At 54.9% G+C, this 18,042-nt stretch overlaps 1 protein-coding gene across 1 annotated transcript in view; it reads left to right on the forward strand.

Annotated features, from left to right (window-relative positions):
* Positions 1-17,617, forward strand: part of COL8A2 (collagen type VIII alpha 2 chain) — a 30,951-nt gene extending 13,334 nt beyond the window's left edge. Inside the window, exons 3-4 of the mRNA XM_004025453.5 lie at positions 12,600-12,808; positions 13,364-17,617. Of these exons, the coding sequence (XP_004025502.2) occupies positions 12,616-12,808; positions 13,364-15,282 (2,112 nt within the window). The 5' untranslated portion in view covers positions 12,600-12,615 and the 3' untranslated portion in view covers positions 15,283-17,617. The remainder of the gene's footprint in view (positions 1-12,599; positions 12,809-13,363) is intronic.
* The last annotated feature ends 425 nt before the right edge of the window (positions 17,618-18,042 follow it).

Consider the following 18,042-nt stretch of genomic DNA (forward strand, 5'->3'; position numbering starts at 1 on the left):
GGTGATGAGTAGGAGGTGAGTTGGCTGAAAAGAGGGGTACACCAAGGCATAGAGGGTTTCCTGTAAGGAAGGAGGGTCAGAAGTGATGTTCACCCTTAAAACAAAAATAGGCCGGGCGCGGTGGCTCACGCCTGTAATCCCAGCACTTTGGGAGGCCGAGGAGGGCGGATCACGAGGTCAGGAGATCGAGACCATCCTGGATAACATGGTGAAACCCCGTCTCCACTGAAAATACAAAAAAATAGCCGGGCGTGGTGGCAGGCGCCCGTAGTCCCAGCTACTCGGGAGGCTGAGGCAGGAGAATGGCGTGAACCTGGGAGGCGGAGCTTGCAGTGAGCCGAGATCGCGCCACTGCACTCCAGCCTGGGCGACAGAGCGAGACTCCGTCTAAAATAAATAAATAAATAAATTAATTAAATAAACAACAACAGAAATGATGCTCAGATTTTTGGCCTTGGCACCTGGGGGTACAGGGCACTTGGGCTGGGGAGAAGCATGTAATGAGGGAGAAGGTAATGACAGCAGTTTGGGTGGGATCTCTGAGGGACAGCCAGGGGACATGCTCGGCTGATAGTTGAACACAAGAGTCTGAGGCTCAGTTGGGAAGCCGAGGTGGGAGGATCACTTGAGCCCAGTAGTTCTCTAGAGCAGCCTGGGCAATGTGGCAAGACCCTGTCTCTTTAAAAACTTAAAAATTAGTCCAGCGTGGTGGCTTACACCTGTAGTCCCAGCTGCTCAGGAGGCTGAGACAAGAGGATGGCTTGAACCCAAGAGTCTGAGGCTGCAGTGAGCTGTGGTCATGTACACCACTGCATTCCAGCCTGGGTGACAGAGCAGACTGTCTCAAAAAAAAATGGCTCAGGGGAGACATCGTAGTTGGAGACAGATGTGGGAGTCCTTGGTGATGGAGTTGGCACTGTGGGAGCTGGTGGGAGCTAGACACTATAGGAGAAACATCCAGAGAGAAGAGATGAGGCCTGAGCCAGCTCCTTGGGCAAGCCTGGGTCTGGAGAGTGGGCAGAGGAAGTGGGCAGAGAAGATTCTGAGGAGGAGCTTTTCAAAGAAGGAGAAGAGCAGAGTGACAAGGTGGAGCACCCCGAGGTGAGAGGGTGGAGGGGGAGTGAGTGGGGCCTGAGGGTGGAGAGCATTCTTTCAGGAGGCTTGGCTGAGAAGGGCTGGGGAGTGATGAGGGTGGCTGGGGAGGGGTCAGGCCCGTGTGGACATATGGATGGAGAGGCTGGAGACTGGGGGCAAGGGCAGCAATGGCAGACAGTGAGAGGCCCCCGAGGAAGAGGTGTGGAGGGGCCTGGGCCTTGCTCCTTCTTCCGAGATTCAGGAAAGGAGGATGGGAAAGGGCTCCCCAGTTTCTACCAGCTGGGAGAGTAGTGGGGCAGGTGGGGCTCAGGAACCCTGGAGAAGTCTGGAGCTGCCAAGCTGGGCAGTTGGGCTGGGTGTCATGCCCAGAGGGTGAGGAGGGTTCCTCTGCTCCTCCCCAAGGTCCATAACTCAGTCCTAGTCCTGAGCAGGCTTTGTGGCCCATGGTCAATTTCATCTCAGGAATGGTTGGGGAAAAGGTCAAGAAAGCCAGAAAATTGACTTTAGAAGTTTATTTTATAGGCCAGGCACGGTGGCTCATGCCTATAATCCCAGCATTTTGGGAGGCCGAGGCAGGTGGATCACTTGAGGTCAGGCGTTCGAGACCAGCCTGACCAACATGGTGAAACCCCATCTCTACTAAACATACAAAAAATAGCTGGGTGTGGTGGTGTGCACCCCTGTAATCCCAGCCACACAGGAGGCTGATGCAGGAGAAATGCTTACACTCAGGAGGTGGAGGCTCCAGTGAGCCAAGATCTCATCACTGCACTCCAGCTTGGGTGAGAAAGTGAGACTCCATCTCAAAAAAAAAAAAAGTTCATTTTACAAGATCGTGACCTTTGGCAGCAAGTAACCTGAGCTTTTGAAGAGATGGAGGAAAGAAGTTGCTTTGCAGCACGATGAATTGAAATTAGAGTGAAGAGAGGACTTCCAGGTCATGAGGGTAGCAAGTTGGGCAGCACACATGGAGGGACTGGTGGCTTAGATAATCTCAGTTAATCCTTTTTTTTTTTTTTTTAAATGAGAGCAAGCTCATTAAGAAAGTAAAGAAATAGGCCTGGTGCGGTGGCTCACGCCTGTAATCTTAGCACTTTGGGGGGCCGAGGCGGGGGGATCACGAGGTCAGGAGATCAAGACAATCCTGGCTAACATGGTGAAACTCCATCTCTACTAAAAATACAAAAAGAAATTAGCCGGGCGTGGTGGCGGGCCCCTGTAGTCCCAGCTACTAGGGAGGCTGAGGCAGGAGAATGGCGTGAACCTAGGTGGTGGAGCTTGCAGTGAGTCGAGATCACGCCACTGCACTCCAGTCTGGGCAACAGAGCAAGACTCCGTCTCAAAAAAAAAAAAAAAAAAAGGAAGTAAAGGAATAAAAAGAGTGGTTACTCCAAGGCCTGGCGCAGTGGCTCACACCTGTAATCCCAACAGTTTGGGAAGCCAAGGCAGGCGGATCACAAGGTCAAGAGATCGAGACCATCCTAGACAACATGGTGTCTACCTAGTAGAAACCCCGTTTAGTAGAAACCCCGTCTCTACTAAAAATACAAAAATTAGCTGGGCGTGGTGGTGCATGCCTGTAGTCCCAGCTATTCAGGAGGTTGAGGCAGGAGAATCACTTGAACCTGGAAGGCGGAGGTTGCAGTGAGCTGAGATCGTGCCACTGCACTCCAGCCTGGCTCTGTCTCAAAAGAAAAAAAAAAAAAAAAAAGAATGGTTACTCCATAGGCAGAGCAGCCCCTGAGTTAATCCTTTTGCACATGAGGACACTGAGGTTCAGAGTGTTTAAGTGACCCATCCAAGATCACCCAGCTGGTAAGTAGCTGTGCTGAAATGGGAGTCCAGGGGCTGCCTGGAACTAGGAGGGCCTTAGAGGTCTCAGGGCTGGGTCCCTGATAGGGAGGGCCTGAGCCAGAAGTGCTGTTCACCTGTTGTGATGACAGAGACAGAGCCAGAAGGAGGAGGGGAGAGAGGAGTCAGGAGTAGAGACCCAGCAAGAGCGCAGAGAGCAAGGCTGGGGAGCAAGGAGACAGCAGCGTGGGGCGGGTGAGCAAGCAGGGCAGCCGGATCCCACAGCAATGTCTCCACAACAGGAAGCGTCTCATAACATACCTGTGGTTTGGCCAGGCCCTGGGGCTGCCTGAGTGCCCCCACCGCTCCCTCAGCTGCAGTTGCTCTGTCTGGGGTGGGTGGGGGGCTTGGAGCAGTAGGGGCCTGTGCAGGGCTGCGTTTCATCCACCCACCCTGTGAGGGTCTGCCCGTCCGTTGGGAACCTAGCGGGTGCCTGGGGTCCTGAGGCACCAACTCTCAGGCCCCCCTTTTTTATTGAGACCTCTGATCGCTCACCTGTGAAATGGGATGGGAGAGTGGGCAGGTCTTTCAATTCCATGCTACCACATAGCCCTCCTCTGCTGGTCGCCTCTAGGAAAGGACTCTTTCGGAGACCAGGACTGCTGGGAAGGGTCCCTGCTAGCTAATGTCCTTTCCCCTCTTCAGGCATTTCTGGGGGCAGTGAAGGGGTCTGCTTCTTGCCAATTATTTCTGCTGGGGCCCATTTGCTGCACACCACCGCCACTCTGCCACCATTGGTCTGAAAGACCCCAGAGCACTCCCCACTCCCAGCCAGTCTCCTTGGCCTCCCTGGGAGGAGGCCCAGGCTGCCACAAAATGCTGACTTGGACAAAATGCTGTTTTATGGGGATTTGCTGAAAAGGGGGGAAATCCCCGTTAAGGACTTGCAGCTGTCCAAACACTGCATCTACCCGAGGCCGCCACTGCGCCGTCCTCTGAATCAGCGTCTCCTCTGTGTCGGGCTCCGTGCCCCTGCCAGCCCTGCCTTCTTTCTACCTTCATTTCCCAAGAGGTCACCAGAGAGGGTGATGGCTTACCCAGGGTCACACAGCCAGTCATGGGCAGAGCCAGGCTTGAGCCTCAGGGCCCAGCCCCTGACTCTTGACAGCCCTGCTTGGCCACTGTTCCCCATGGGGAGAGCAAGGAACACACCGATGAAGTGTTCTCCCCTGCACACCTCTAATCCCAGAGCACATGGTTCTTAGTTGAGGTCCTATGATTGAGGCCATGTGAATGTTCCTTGCTCTTCCCGTTCTAGCCCAGATGAGCCCCTTGGACCTGGGGAGTGGACTCCCTGGGCGAATGTGACATTTATCTGTGCAAAGCTGAGGAAAGGACTGAGTGTGTCCTTTAAATTTGATGGTGAATTGAGTTCATCAAACACTGGAGCATCACTGTGCGCCAGCCAAGCCCTGTACAGGGCAGAGTGGGGGAGCATGGTGGAAAGAGTTGGAGAGCTACAGGGGGAAACAAGAGCGATGACGGGGACCCATGACGGGGACCCATGACGGGGACCCATGACGGGGACCCATGGGTATCGGCAGGCCTCAAGGGAGGCGTCCAGCCAGTTTCCCAGGTGTCGAGAGGGCAGAATGTACAGAGGCCAGAGAGCCCCAGGGAGGCCCGGCATGTGTGCAGGAAGCAGGGGAGGTCCGGGGGCAGGGATTGCAGTGAAAAGGAGGCACGTGGGCAGGGGGCTCAGAGGTGCCCAGGCCCCTGTGGCTCTGATGGTGCTGGGGTGGGGGCAAACCGTCGTCCCTGGGCTGCCGGTTTCACCATTCCAGGGGGCATCATTTCTTTTGCAGCCCCTTGAATTGGCTGCACACACCCTTCTCACCGCTGTGGCCAGTGCGCACTCCCCAGCTCCACCCAGATGGGAGCATGCCAGGTTCCAGCTCTGAGAGCCAGGGTGAGCCTCCTCTCAAGCCCACAGGCCCTTGGAGTTGGAAGAGAGACTCCTCTGTTTGCGTCTGTCTCTGCTGTTGCTCTCTGCCTTACTCTCCCTCCATGGCACTACATCAGAGTGGTTAGGAGCTCGGGGTTCTTTTTTTTTTTTGAGACGGGGTCTCACTCTGCCACCCAGGCTGGAGTGCAGTGATGCAATCATGGCTCACTGCAGCCTCAAACTCACAGGCTCAAGCAATCCTCCCACTTCAGCCTTCCAAGTAGCTGGGACTACAGGTGCACCATCATGCCTGGGTAATTTTTTAAATTTTTAGTGGAGATGAGGTCTCACTACATAGCCCAGGCTGGTCTTGAACTCCTGAGCTCAAGTGATCCTCCCGTCTCAGCCTCCCGAAAGTGCTGGGATTACAGGCATGAGCCACCGCACCCAGCTGAGCTCAGGTTCTTAACGGGCCTCTCTGGAAATCCCTGAGTCTCCTCATTTGTGAACTAGCACCTCTTGCCCAGGGACGCTGTCAGAATTAAGTCACGTATTGCGTGTAAAGCCTTGTGGCAGTTCCTGACACCTGGTCTTCCAGCTGCAGTCCTCACTCAGACCCTCCTCACTCATGGCGACACCTCTTTGGAGTCCTGGCATCAGACCTGACCTCAGCGAGCAGAACGCAGTGCAGGATGGAAGGGTCTGGGATGGGGCAAATTCAGGGAGCCAAGAGGGTGGGTCAAGGACACTTGCTGGAGGACCCCCATTACCAAGGAGGAAGGAAAGGTGGGCAGCTTGCGGGGGTGCCGCCTGGGCTCCTGGCCGCACTTGGGGCTGTTCCTTTGGCGCCCTGCTGCCTGAGCTCCTCGAAGTCCTTTTTGCCCTGAGCACCCTCCCAACTGCACCCTCCATCACTCCCAACCCCCAGAAGCCAGGGCTGTTCTGGATCCTCTTGTGGTGGTGTCAGGACCTTGACCATGGGCCAACCAGGCCAGAGCAGCCCCTCCCCTCCCTCGGCTTCCTGCCACACACTCTGCCCCTTCCATCTGCTCCCCCATCCCCCTGTCCACCCACCAAGCAGAACATTCTGGTTCTGTGCACATGTGGACAGCCCCCAAGCTCAGGTGGCCAGTGCAGGAGGGCCCTCCCCTGCGCAGGAGAGTGGGGATGGTGTGGTGGTTACGGGCTGGAACTCGGGACTTGGACTGCCTGGGCTTAGGCTCTCACTGTGGTGCTCTTGGCGAGTGGCCCCCTCAGGCAGTTTCCTCATCTCTTGTTTTTTTTTTTTTTTTTTTGACGGAGTCTCTCTCTGTCGCCCAAGCTGGAGTGCAGCGGTGCCATCTCAGCTCACTGCAACCTCTGCCTCCTGGATTCCAGTGATTCTCCAGCCTCAGCTTCCTGAGTAGCTGGAATCACAGCCACCATGCCTGGCTTATTTTTGTATTTTTAGTAGAGATGGAGTTTCACCATGTTGGCCAGGCTGGTCTTGAACTCCTGACCTCAGGTGATCCGCCTGCCTCGGCCTCCCAAAATGCTGGGATTACAGCTGAGCCACCGTGCCCTGCCTCCTCCTCATCTCTCTCTCTCTCTCTTTTTTTGTTTTTTTAAGTGAGACAGGATCTTGCTGCTGCTTAGGCTGGAGTGCAGTGGCACAAACCCGGCTTACTGCAGCTTCTACCTCCTGGGCTCAAGTGATCTTCCTGCCTCAGCCTCCTGAGTAGCCAGGACTACAGACCCGCGCCACCATGTCTGGCTAACTTTTTAATTTTTTTGGTAGAGACAGAGTTTCACTATGTGCCCAGAGTGATCTCAAAGTCCTGGGCTCAAGCGATCTGCCTGCCTAGGCCTCCCAAAGTGCTGGGATTACAGGTGTGAGCCACCATGCCCAGCCAGTTTCCTCATCTCTAAAACAGGGATAACATACCTCACAGGCGTGTATGAGGATTACATGTAAAGCATGAGGCCAGTGCCTGGCAAGGTACCCCAGCAGCATTCCCCGGTGGGTCAGGCCTGCGTAATGTGGCCTTGATGGGTTCTGCCATCAATCAGAGCAAGGTGAGGCGGGCGGCCTGTGCTGAGGGGAGGCTCTGGGCGAGGCCTCAGCTGACACTTAGACTCTTACAGTTGGAGCTTCCATTTCCTACCTCTGTAAAATGGGGGTAATAACTGCAGAATCTTCATGGGTTCGTTGAGGGGATTAAAGTGAGCTGTGGCTTTGAGGCCTGGATCACTCCTTGGCACACAGGGACAGATGTGGCAAGTGTTGCTATGATACTGAAGCTCAGGAAGGTTAAATGGCCCATCTGAGGTTACAGAGTGGGTTGGTGGTAGAACTGGGATTCGAACATGAGAGCTGACAGGTCCATGGATCTTCTCTGGAGCCCTGCATTAATTCCTGCAAAGCCCCATGTGATCCTGAGCTTGGAGGAGCAGGGACCTCAAGCCCAGAACTAGCCTGGCCTGAGGGAGGCCTTCTCCCCACACACATCCCCAGACACGCACAACCCACCCTCAAACTCCACTCGTTGCCAGGCAAAGATGCAGAGAGGTCCCTGCGTATGGTGAGGGGAACCCAGAGCAGGGATTCGAGGGGAAGTGGGACTTTCCTCGGGTGTGAAAAACACCAAATAGAACCTCCTTCGAATAATGGGAGCCCACTCTGAGCCAGGTGCAAAATCTCTACTTATCACAGCAGCCCCAAGAAGCAGGTTTTAACCCACTTTATTTTAATTAAATTAAATTTATTTATTTATTTATTTATTTATTTTTGAGATGGAGTCTCGCTCTGTCACCCAGGCTGGAGTGCAGTGGCACGACCTTGGCTCACTGCAAGCTCCGCCTCCCGGGTTCACGCCATTCTCCTGCCTCAGCCTCCTGAGTAGCTGGGACTACAGGCAAGTGCCACCACACCCGGCTAATTTTTTGTATTTTTAGTAGAGACGGGGTTTCACCATGGTCTCGATCTCCTGACCTCGTGATCCGCCCGCCTCGGCCTCCCAAAGTGCTGGGATTACAGGTGTGAGCCACCGCGTCCGGCCTATTTTTATTTTATTTATTTATTTATTTATTTATTTGAGGTGGAGTCTCACTCTGTCACCAGGCTGGAGTGCAGTGGCACGATCTTGGCTCACTGGAACCTCCGCCTCCCTGGTTCAGAGATTCTCCTGCCTCAGCCTCCTGAGTAGCTGGGACTACAGGTGCATGCCACCACGCCCAGCTAATTTTTGTATTTTTAGTAGAGATCAGGGTTCATCATGTTGTCCAGGATGGTCTCGATCTCCTGACCTCAGGTGATCCACTCGCCTCGGCCTCCCAAAGTGCTGAGATTACAGGCACGAGCCACTGCGCCTGGCCCATTTTTTGTTTTTTGAGGTGGAGTTTTGCTCTTGTTGCCCAGGTTGGAGTACAATGGCATGATCTCGGCTCACTGTGAGCTCCGCCTCCCAGGTTCAAGCAATTCTCCTGCCGCAGCCTCCCAAGTAGCTGGGATCACAGGTGCCTGCTGCCACGCCTGGCTATTTTTTGTATTTTTAGTGGAGATGGAGTTTCACCATGTTGGCCAGGCTGGTCCTGAACTCCTGACCTCAGGTGATCTGCCTGCCTCAGCCACCCAAAGTGCTGGGATTATAGGCATGAGCCAAGGTGCCCAGCTAACTCACTTTAAAAAAATAACAGGTGGGGGCCGGGTGTGGTGGCTTACTCCTGTAATCCCAGCACTTTGGGAGGCTGAGACGGGTGGATCACCTGAGGTCAGGAGTTTGAGACCAGCCTGGCCTACATGGTGAACCCTCATCTCTATTAAAAATGCAAAAATTAGCTGGGCGTGGTGGCATGCACCTGTAGTCCCAGCTACTCAGGAGGCTGAGGCAGGAGAATAGCTTGAACCCGGGAGGCAGAGGTTGCAGTGAGCTGAGATTGTGCCATTCATTGCACTCCAGCCTGGGTGACAGAAGCGAAACTCTGTCTCAAAAAAAAGAAAACAAAAAACAAAAACACAGATGTGGGCCTCACGCCTGTAATCCCAGTACTTTGGGAGGCCGAGGTGGGCAGATCATGAGGTCAGGAGATCGAGACCATCCTGGCTAACACATTGAAACCCCCGTCTCTACTAAAAATACAAAAAATTAGCCGGGCGTGTTGGCGGGCGCCTGTAGTCCCAGCTACTTGGGAGGCTGAGGCAGGAGAATGGTGTGAACCTGGGAGGCAGAGCTTGCAGTGAGCCAAGATCACACCATTGCACTCTAGCCTGGGTGACAGAGTGAGACTCCGTCTCAAAAAAAAAAAAAAGAAAAAAAAAACAGGTGTGACTCAGTGGCTCACACCTGTAATCCCAACACTTTGGGAAGCTGAGGCGAGAAGATCACTTGAGCCCAGGAGTTCGAGACCAAGCTGGGCAACATGGTGAAACCCTGTCTCTACAAAAAATAGAAAAAATTAGCCAGGTATGGTGGTTACTCTGGAGGCTACTCTGAAGGCTGAGGTGGGAGAAGCACTTGAGCCTAGGAGGTCGAGACCAGCCTGGCCAACAAAGTGAGACCTCGTCTGTACAAAAAATTTCTTTTTATAGCTGAACATGGTGGTGCATACCTGTAGTTCCAGCTTCTCCGGAGGCTGAGGTGAGAGGATCGCTGAGCCCAGGAAGTTGAGGCTTCAGTGAACTGTGATTCTGCCACTGCACTCCAGCCTGGGCAACAGAGAAAGACCCTGTCTCAAAAAACAAAATCAAAAAAACCTTCTGGCTGGGCATGGTGGCTCACGCCTATAATCCCAGAAATTTTGGAGGCCAAGGTGGGAGGATTGCTTGAGCCCAGGAGTTTGAGACCAGCCTAGGCAACACAGTGAGACCCTGTCTTTACGTAAAATAGAAAAAATTAGCCAGGCATGGTGGCATGTGCCTGTTGTCCCAGCTACTTGGGAGGATGAGGTGGGAGGATTACTTGAGCCCGGGAGGCCGAGGCTGCAGTGAGCCATGATTGTGCCAACTGTATTCCAGTCTGGGCAACAGAGTGACACTGTGTATCCAAAAAATAAATAAAATAACAGCTTTAGGCTGGGTGCAGTGGCTCATGCCTGTAATTCCTGCTCTTTGGGAGGCTGAGGCAGGCGGATCGCTAGAGGTCAGGAGTTCAAGACCAGCCTGGCCAACATGGTGAGACCCCATCTTTACTATAAATACAAAAAATTAGCTGGGTGTGGTGGCGGGCCCCTGTAATCCCAGCTACTCAGGAAGCTGAGGCAGGAGAATCTCTTGAACCTGGGAGGCAGAGGTTGCAGTGAGCTGAGATGGCACCACTGCACTCCAGCCTGGGCAACAGAACGAGATTCCATCTCAAAAAAAAAAAACAAAAAACAAAAAAAACAAAAAAACCCCCAGCTTTATAGAGATATAATTCACACATCATACAATTGGCCCATTCAGTGTACAATTCAGTGTTTTCTTTTACTGTGTTCATAGAGCTGTGCAATTATCACCACAATCAATTTTTGAACATTTTCATCTTCCCTAAAAGAGTTTGAGACCAGCCTAGGCAACACAGTGAGACCCTGTCTTTACATACAATAGAAAAAATTAGCCAGGCATGGTGGCACGTGCCTGTGGTCCCAGCTACTTGGGAGGCTGAGGTGGGAGGATTACTTGAGCCCGGGAGGCCGAGGCTGTGCCCATTAGTCGTCACTTCCCATCTCTTCCCCACCCCAGCCTTAGGCAACCACTGATCCACTTTCTGTCTCTATGGATTTGCCTATTCTGGCCATTTCATATAAATGGAATCACACAACATGTACATTCCATATCTCGCTTTTCACTGTTTTCAAGATTCATCTGTGTTGTAGCAGGTGTCAGGACTTCCTTCCTTTTATATATATATATTTTGAGACCAGGTCTCACTCTGTCACCCAGGCTGGAGTGCAGCTCACTGCAACCTCCACCTCCTGAGCTCAAGTGATCCTCCCTCTTCAGCCTCCTGAGTAGCTGGGACCACAGCACGCCCACACCCAGCTAATTTTTTGTTTGTTTGTTTTGTAGAGAAGGGGTTTCACCAGGTTGCCCAGGCTGGTCTCAAACTCCTGGGCTCAGACAATTCACCCACCTCTGCCTCCCAAAGTACTGAGATTACAGGCGTGAGCTACTGTGCTTAGCCTATTTATAGATATATTTTTAAATCTGGGGTTTTGCTATGTTGCCCAGGCTGGTTTTAAACTCAGGGCTCAAGCGATCCTCCCACCTCAGCCTCCTGAGTAGCTGGGACTACAGGTATACACCACCATGCTCAGCCTGTACTTCATTCATTTTCATTGCCGAGTAATATTCCATTGTATGGCGATACCACATTTTATTTGTCCATGGACATTTGCATTGTCTCTACTTTTGGCTGCTGTGAATATCGCTATTATGAACATTCACATACAGGTTATTGTGTGGACATCCTCTCTCATTTCATGGATGAGGAGACCTCCTGCCCAGGCTCCCGCAGCTGGGAAGGGGAAGGGGAAGGCTGCCTGGCTGGTTCCAGAGCCTGTGCTTCTTCCTCACCCAGGCTTTGTTCTCTGAGTTGAGCCAAATGCTGTGACAGGCATAGGTCAGGGCACAAAGAAATGAGGCTTTATAGAGGAAGGGATGACAGCTTCCCAGGGCCATAAAAGATGAGTAGAGGAGGAAAATAACATTGCAGGCAGAGAAATAGCAGGCACAAAGGCCAGAAGTGTTAAGGTGCCCGGTGCCTGGGAACTTCAAGTTCTGGTTTACTGGGTGGAGGTGTGGGGAGGTGAGGGGCAGAGAAAGGGATAGCAGGCAATAGAGTTGGAGACACAGGCACAGAGTAGGTTAGAAAGGCCTTGAATGCAGGCCGGGCGCGGTGGCTCATGCCTGTAATCCTAACACTTTGGGAGGCTGAGGCAGCCGGATCACCTGAGGTCAGGAGTTCGAGACCAGCCTGGCCAACATGGCGAAACTCCATCTCTACTAAAAATACAAGAATTAGCCAGGCGTGGTGGCACACACCTATAATTCCAGCTACTTGGGAAGCTAAGGCACGAGAATCGCTTGAACCCTGGAGGCAGATTTTGCAGTGAGCCAGGATGGCGCCATTGCACATTGCACTGGGCGAGCAAAACTGTCTCAAAAAAAAAAAAAAAAAAAAGCCTTGAATGCTATGCTAAGCGCCATAGACTTGATCCCAAAGGCGAGTGGCAAGGAGTCCAGAAGGGCATCAGCAGAAGGTGCAGTCAGACAGACCTAAGACAAATCCCATCTCTGGCTTCCTCAAGACTTTTGCTTTAGTTTTATTATCTGGAAAATGGAGATGACAATAATAATAACTTGTTAAAGTGTTCTGAGCATTAAGTGAATTCATGTCCCTAAAGAGCTCATTCTAGTGCCTGGCAGAGAGCTGGCCCAGCAATGGAAATGGGTGTTGACATCCAAGAGTTTTTAGCAGGGGAGGTCAGACTGCTCTAAAAGGCACACCCGGCTGCAGAGAGTGACTGGCTGGTTTTGAGGAGGCTGCTGTCCTGGGGAGGCTGGGCCCTCGGAGATGGTGGGGGTGATGAACAGCCACAGGCAGGGTCTGAAGAAGTTTAGGAGGTGGCTTATGCAGACCCCTGCGACTTTGAAAATTGCTTGTGAATAATATCTAAATTCGGAATTGCTTCTCAGCCTTTTGACTGAAATCTCAAGTGTAATCTCTAAATTCTGATCTTTTGGTGACCCCGGGCCTGGTGCCAAACCACCCAGGGCTGGCTTGATGACTTCCTCTGTTCTTCTTTGCAGCACGTCCACGGACGCCATGCGGGGGACTCTGACACCCCTGTCTTCGCTGCTGCTGCTGCTGCTGGTGCTGGTGCTGGGGTGTGGGCCGCGGGCGTCCTCTGGTGGCGGGGCTGGTGGGGCAGCGGGCTATGCCCCAGTGAAGTACATCCAGCCCATGCAGAAAGGACCTGTGGGACCGCCCTTCCGTGAGGGCAAAGGCCAGTACCTGGGTGAGAGCCTCCTCACCCCACAGTGCCTCAAATCGCTCCCAGCCCCCAAATCCCCTGCCTCCCTGACAGCCATCAGATCCTCAGGCGCCCCCCACAGCTCCTCATTCCCCACCAATCTTCCTACCTTCACTGTTTTTCCTAATACCCCAGAGGGCCTGTGCAGTTAGCTGGCACAGGTGGTCTTCCAAGGGGGAGATGAACTGGGAAGTTGGGAGGTGGGGCTCTGCTCCCACGGGCTCTAAGGTGGGCTGCTGGTGCCACCTGGTGGCCACTCCACCTTCAGGTCATGCAGGGATGAGAGGTGAGAATCAGCCAGGCTCATGGAGGAGGCCCAGCCTAGGTAGGTTGGGTGTTAGGAGCCCTTGAGGAGGACACCCTGTTGCCCCCAAGATGTCCCCTGGACCACCCCCAAACCCCGTCTTCCATGAGAGCAGGAAGGGGCAGCCCCATTCTTCCTCTCCCGTGTACCTCATACTGGAATGGGGGAATGGGTAGATGGGGTCGCCTGTCCCCACAGTTCAGGCCCCTGACTGCCCCCTTCTCTTTCTTTCTCAGAAATGCCTCTACCACTGCTGCCGATGGACCTGAAGGGAGAGCCCGGCCCCCCTGGGAAGCCCGGGCCTCGGGGTCCCCCTGGCCCCCCTGGCTTCCCAGGAAAACCAGGCACGGGAAAGCCAGGACTCCATGGGCAGCCTGGCCCTGCTGGCCCCCCTGGCTTCTCCCGGATGGGCAAGTCTGGTCCCCCAGGGCTCCCTGGCAAGGTCGGGCCACCAGGGCAGCCGGGGCTTCGGGGGGAGCCAGGAATACGAGGGGACCAGGGCCTCCGGGGGCCCCCAGGACCCCCTGGCCTCCCGGGCCCCTCAGGCATTACTATCCCTGGAAAACCAGGTGCCCAGGGGGTGCCAGGGCCCCCAGGATTCCCGGGGGAACCAGGGCCCCAGGGGGAGCCTGGGCCCCCAGGTGATCGAGGCCTCAAGGGGGATAATGGAGTGGGCCAGCCTGGGCTGCCTGGGGCCCCAGGGCAGGGGGGTGCCCCCGGCCCCCCCGGCCTCCCTGGTCCAGCTGGCTTAGGCAAACCCGGTTTGGATGGGCTTCCTGGGGCCCCAGGAGACAAGGGTGAGTCTGGGCCTCCTGGAGTTCCAGGCCCCAGGGGGGAGCCAGGAGCTGTGGGCCCAAAAGGACCCCCTGGAGTAGACGGTGTGGGAGTCCCAGGGGCAGCAGGGTTGCCAGGACCACAGGGCCCATCAGGGGCCAAAGGGGAGCCAGGGACCCGGGGCCCCCCTGGGCTGATAGGCCCTACTGGCTATGGGATGCCAGGACTGCCAGGCCCCAAGGGGGACAGGGGCCCAGCTGGGGTCCCAGGACTCTTGGGGGACAGGGGTGAGCCAGGGGAGGATGGGGAGCCAGGGGAGCAGGGCCCACAGGGTCTTGGGGGTCCCCCTGGACTTCCTGGGTCTGCAGGGCTTCCTGGCAGACGTGGGCCCCCTGGGCCTAAGGGTGAGGCAGGGCCTGGAGGACCCCCAGGAGTGCCTGGCATTCGAGGTGACCAGGGGCCTAGTGGCCTGGCTGGGAAACCAGGGGTCCCAGGTGAGAGGGGACTTCCTGGGGCCCATGGACCCCCTGGACCAACTGGGCCCAAGGGTGAGCCGGGTTTCACGGGTCGCCCTGGAGGACCAGGGGTGGCAGGAGCCCTGGGGCAGAAAGGTGACTTGGGGCTCCCTGGGCAGCCTGGCCTGAGGGGTCCCTCAGGAATCCCAGGACTCCAGGGTCCAGCTGGCCCTATTGGGCCCCAAGGCCTGCCAGGCCTGAAGGGGGAACCAGGCCTGCCAGGGCCCCCTGGAGAGGGGAGAGCAGGGGAACCTGGCACGGCTGGGCCCACGGGGCCCCCAGGAGTCCCTGGATCCCCTGGAATCACGGGCCCTCCGGGGCCTCCCGGGCCCCCGGGACCCCCTGGTGCCCCTGGGGCCTTTGACGAGACTGGCATCGCAGGCTTGCACCTGCCCAATGGCGGTGTGGAGGGTGCCGTGCTGGGCAAGGGGGGCAAGCCACAGTTTGGGCTGGGCGAGCTGTCTGCCCATGCCACACCGGCCTTCACTGCGGTGCTCACCTCACCCTTCCCCGCCTCGGGCATGCCCGTGAAATTTGACCGGACTCTCTACAATGGCCACAGCGGCTACAACCCAGCCACTGGCATCTTCACCTGCCCTGTGGGCGGCGTCTACTACTTTGCTTACCATGTGCACGTCAAGGGCACCAATGTGTGGGTGGCCCTGTACAAGAACAACGTGCCGGCCACCTATACCTACGATGAGTACAAGAAGGGCTACCTGGACCAGGCGTCTGGTGGAGCCGTGCTCCAGCTGCGGCCCAACGACCAGGTCTGGGTGCAGATGCCGTCGGACCAGGCCAACGGCCTCTACTCCACGGAGTACATCCACTCCTCCTTTTCAGGATTCTTGCTCTGCCCCACATAACCCGCGGGGGGCCCTGCTGCCCTGGCCTCCTCCCCTTTAGTGGTAGAGCGACCTTTTCAATTACAAAGAACCTCCTGGGAAAAAAAAACAAAAGCTGAACAGAGGCGGCCGTGGCCTTGGCCCGAGGAGACTAACTTGCTTTCTCCCTGCATGCAGGCTGAGATTGTTTTTGGAAGGGGCTGGCCTGAGTTTCTTTCCCCCAAATGTCTGTGCAGTGTCAGGGTTGCACCCCATGGGCCCTGAGGCACACAGCCCAGCCCCTTGTGAGTCCTGGCCTCTGCTGGGCCCTGAAGGAGCTGAGAGGGAGCTCAACTCCCCACCCCGCCATGTGGGGAGACAGCCCTTCCTACCGGCTCCCTGATGGCACCTGCTGGAGGGAAGGGGCACGGCCTCCCTCACAGCCCTTGGCTGGGGCTCCTCCAGCTCCCCCTGGGACCTCCAGCATATGACAGTGGACTAAGGACTGTGGGGTTTTCCTCCAAGGGAAAGGGAGAAGAGGGGACCATCGAGGTGGCGAGTGTGGACACCCTGCCAGGACTGCAGCCCCCATGGTGATGCTGTGGCATCAGACATGTCCGTGGTGGGCACAGTGCCTGTTGCCCTGGGAAAGGGCAACCCCCTTTCACTGCTCCAGTGGCAGCCATGGGGAAGGCAGTTTGTGAGGGCTTGGGGCACAGACCTGGGGCAGGAGGCAGCTCTTCACGTTCATCCCCGTCTCTCCCAGGCTGCCCCCGCCAGCTCTGGCTGTTTAGCTTGAGGGCAGCACAGAGGCCCCTGGGACACCTACAGGCCAGAAAGATCAACCTCTGTGAAGTGTCTAGAAGTATCTAGTGCAGATGGTGGCGGAGGCAGAATCGACCATCAGCAAACATGAGCACTCTTCCCCTTCTCCCCTTCCACCTGCTGCGGGCTGGGCTGGTTTTCTCAATACAAAATTGTAAGAGGATCCTTGCCACCCCAGCCAGGTATCCCCAAGGCAGAGCACCTCTCGTTTGGCCCTCTGAACAAGGTGCACGCGAGCTGGGGGATGAAGACGGCTCCCACTTCCTTTTCCTTAATAAGAACCATATGGTGGGTGTATGTGTGTACGAGAGGGGTTCATCTGTGGGGGGCTTCCTCTCCTTCCACCCTCTGGTTCCAATTTCCTGTTCTAAGCAGGACTAGGGCCCAGGAGGCTAAGGTTGGGAGAGAAAGGGTGCCAACAGGTGCCTTTGGAATGAGTTGGCTCTGGATGTTTCTGCCATTTTCCCCCATCAGAGCTCCTCTGCAGGAAACAGGCAGGATGCCCCTCCCAACCCCTCAGTCCCTACGTCAAGCGGAGTGGATAAGGCTGAGATGAGTGCTGGGAGTCGTGGACATTCCTGCTCGTGCAAAGATGGCCACTTTCCCCGCAGCTGCAGGGCCTCGCGCTCGGCCCTCGCCAGGCCAGCCCCACTCCTTGTACCAAGTGTGAACTGGGGTCATTCGGTCTGTGATCTCGTTGCACTGCTCCAAGTCTGGCCGTGTCCAGGCGGTCCATGTTGAAAATGGAGGATGGCTGCTGACTGCTGACTGGCTGAGCAGTGGGTTCCTTCAGGCTCCTTGCCAACCCTCCTCCCCTGCCCACAACTTCTCCAAACAAAGCAGGCTGTTTGCTCACTTCTTCAAAAGGAGAAATAATGATAACCCAAATCTGCCCAAGTGACACTTGAAAAGGTTTTGGCTGGGGTTCCTGGTGGATTTCTTACTACCTAACGCCCAAGAAAACCAACTAAGGACTCTCAAACCATACCTGGTGGGGGTTCTTTGCTCAACCTCTTCTTCCCTAGGTCAAAGCCACTATCATCTGATGTGTTAGGGATGGGTTCTGATTGGCAGAAATTAATCAGCTCCCAATGGGAGCCCACGGAACTAAGTAGGGTCCCAAGAAAAAAAACGGGAGCTATTTCACAGAGCTGAGCTTCTGCCAAATTTCATTCCTCAAACCTTTCAGGAGGGGTGGTTGGCGTTTCTAAAATGTTTATGGGATTTGAGTTGCAGGTGTCCACTTAACTGACTAGCTTTGATAAACAATGTCAGATTTTAACTATGAAAACGACATTACCTTGTGCATTTTTATATTGATTCCTATTTTTTTTTTAAGATTAAAGTTTAAATGTTTTCCACTAGTCATTTCACTTCTAACTTGGTATAGGAAGCTTAGCTCTCTACATACCTATCATGTGCCCTGTATCACAGAAGATTCAGGAAAAATGCACTCGGGAATCAAAGAAAATGGAACTTCTTTTTGAAAAGACAAGCAACCATGTTAACTGTATTGACACATCCTCAATAAAACCTGTTGTATAAAACAGCACTGTGCTGAAATTGATACTGACACAGAGGTATCTCAAGCCTCTGGGTTCTGTAAGGTGTCCAGGAAGCTCTGGGGCTTGTGTGCCTGCTCTTAAGGATCATGCACCCCTCACCAGCTCCCTGACCTGGATTTCTGTCACCACCACATCACAAATGCCTGATGCTCGTAAGCTGCTCAGGCCATGCACCAGGCAAATGCCAGGAGGCATTTTAAGAAACCAAAGGCAGGTAGTGGCTGGAGCTGGGGGCGATGGCTCAATCTTTACTGGAATATTCCTGCAAGCTCTCAGGGCTAGTGGAGCATGACAGCTGGCTCAGTAGTCCGAGGGCCAAGTTTCAACATCTGATACAAATTATGAATGAAATCATGAATCTTTGCTCCTAAGGGCTGGGCTAGTGTCAGGCCCAGTGCTGAAGACAGGCTGG

This window comes from Gorilla gorilla, chromosome 1 (assembly GCF_029281585.2).
Source record: "Gorilla gorilla gorilla isolate KB3781 chromosome 1, NHGRI_mGorGor1-v2.1_pri, whole genome shotgun sequence".
Taxonomy (NCBI): Eukaryota; Metazoa; Chordata; class Mammalia; order Primates; family Hominidae; genus Gorilla; species Gorilla gorilla.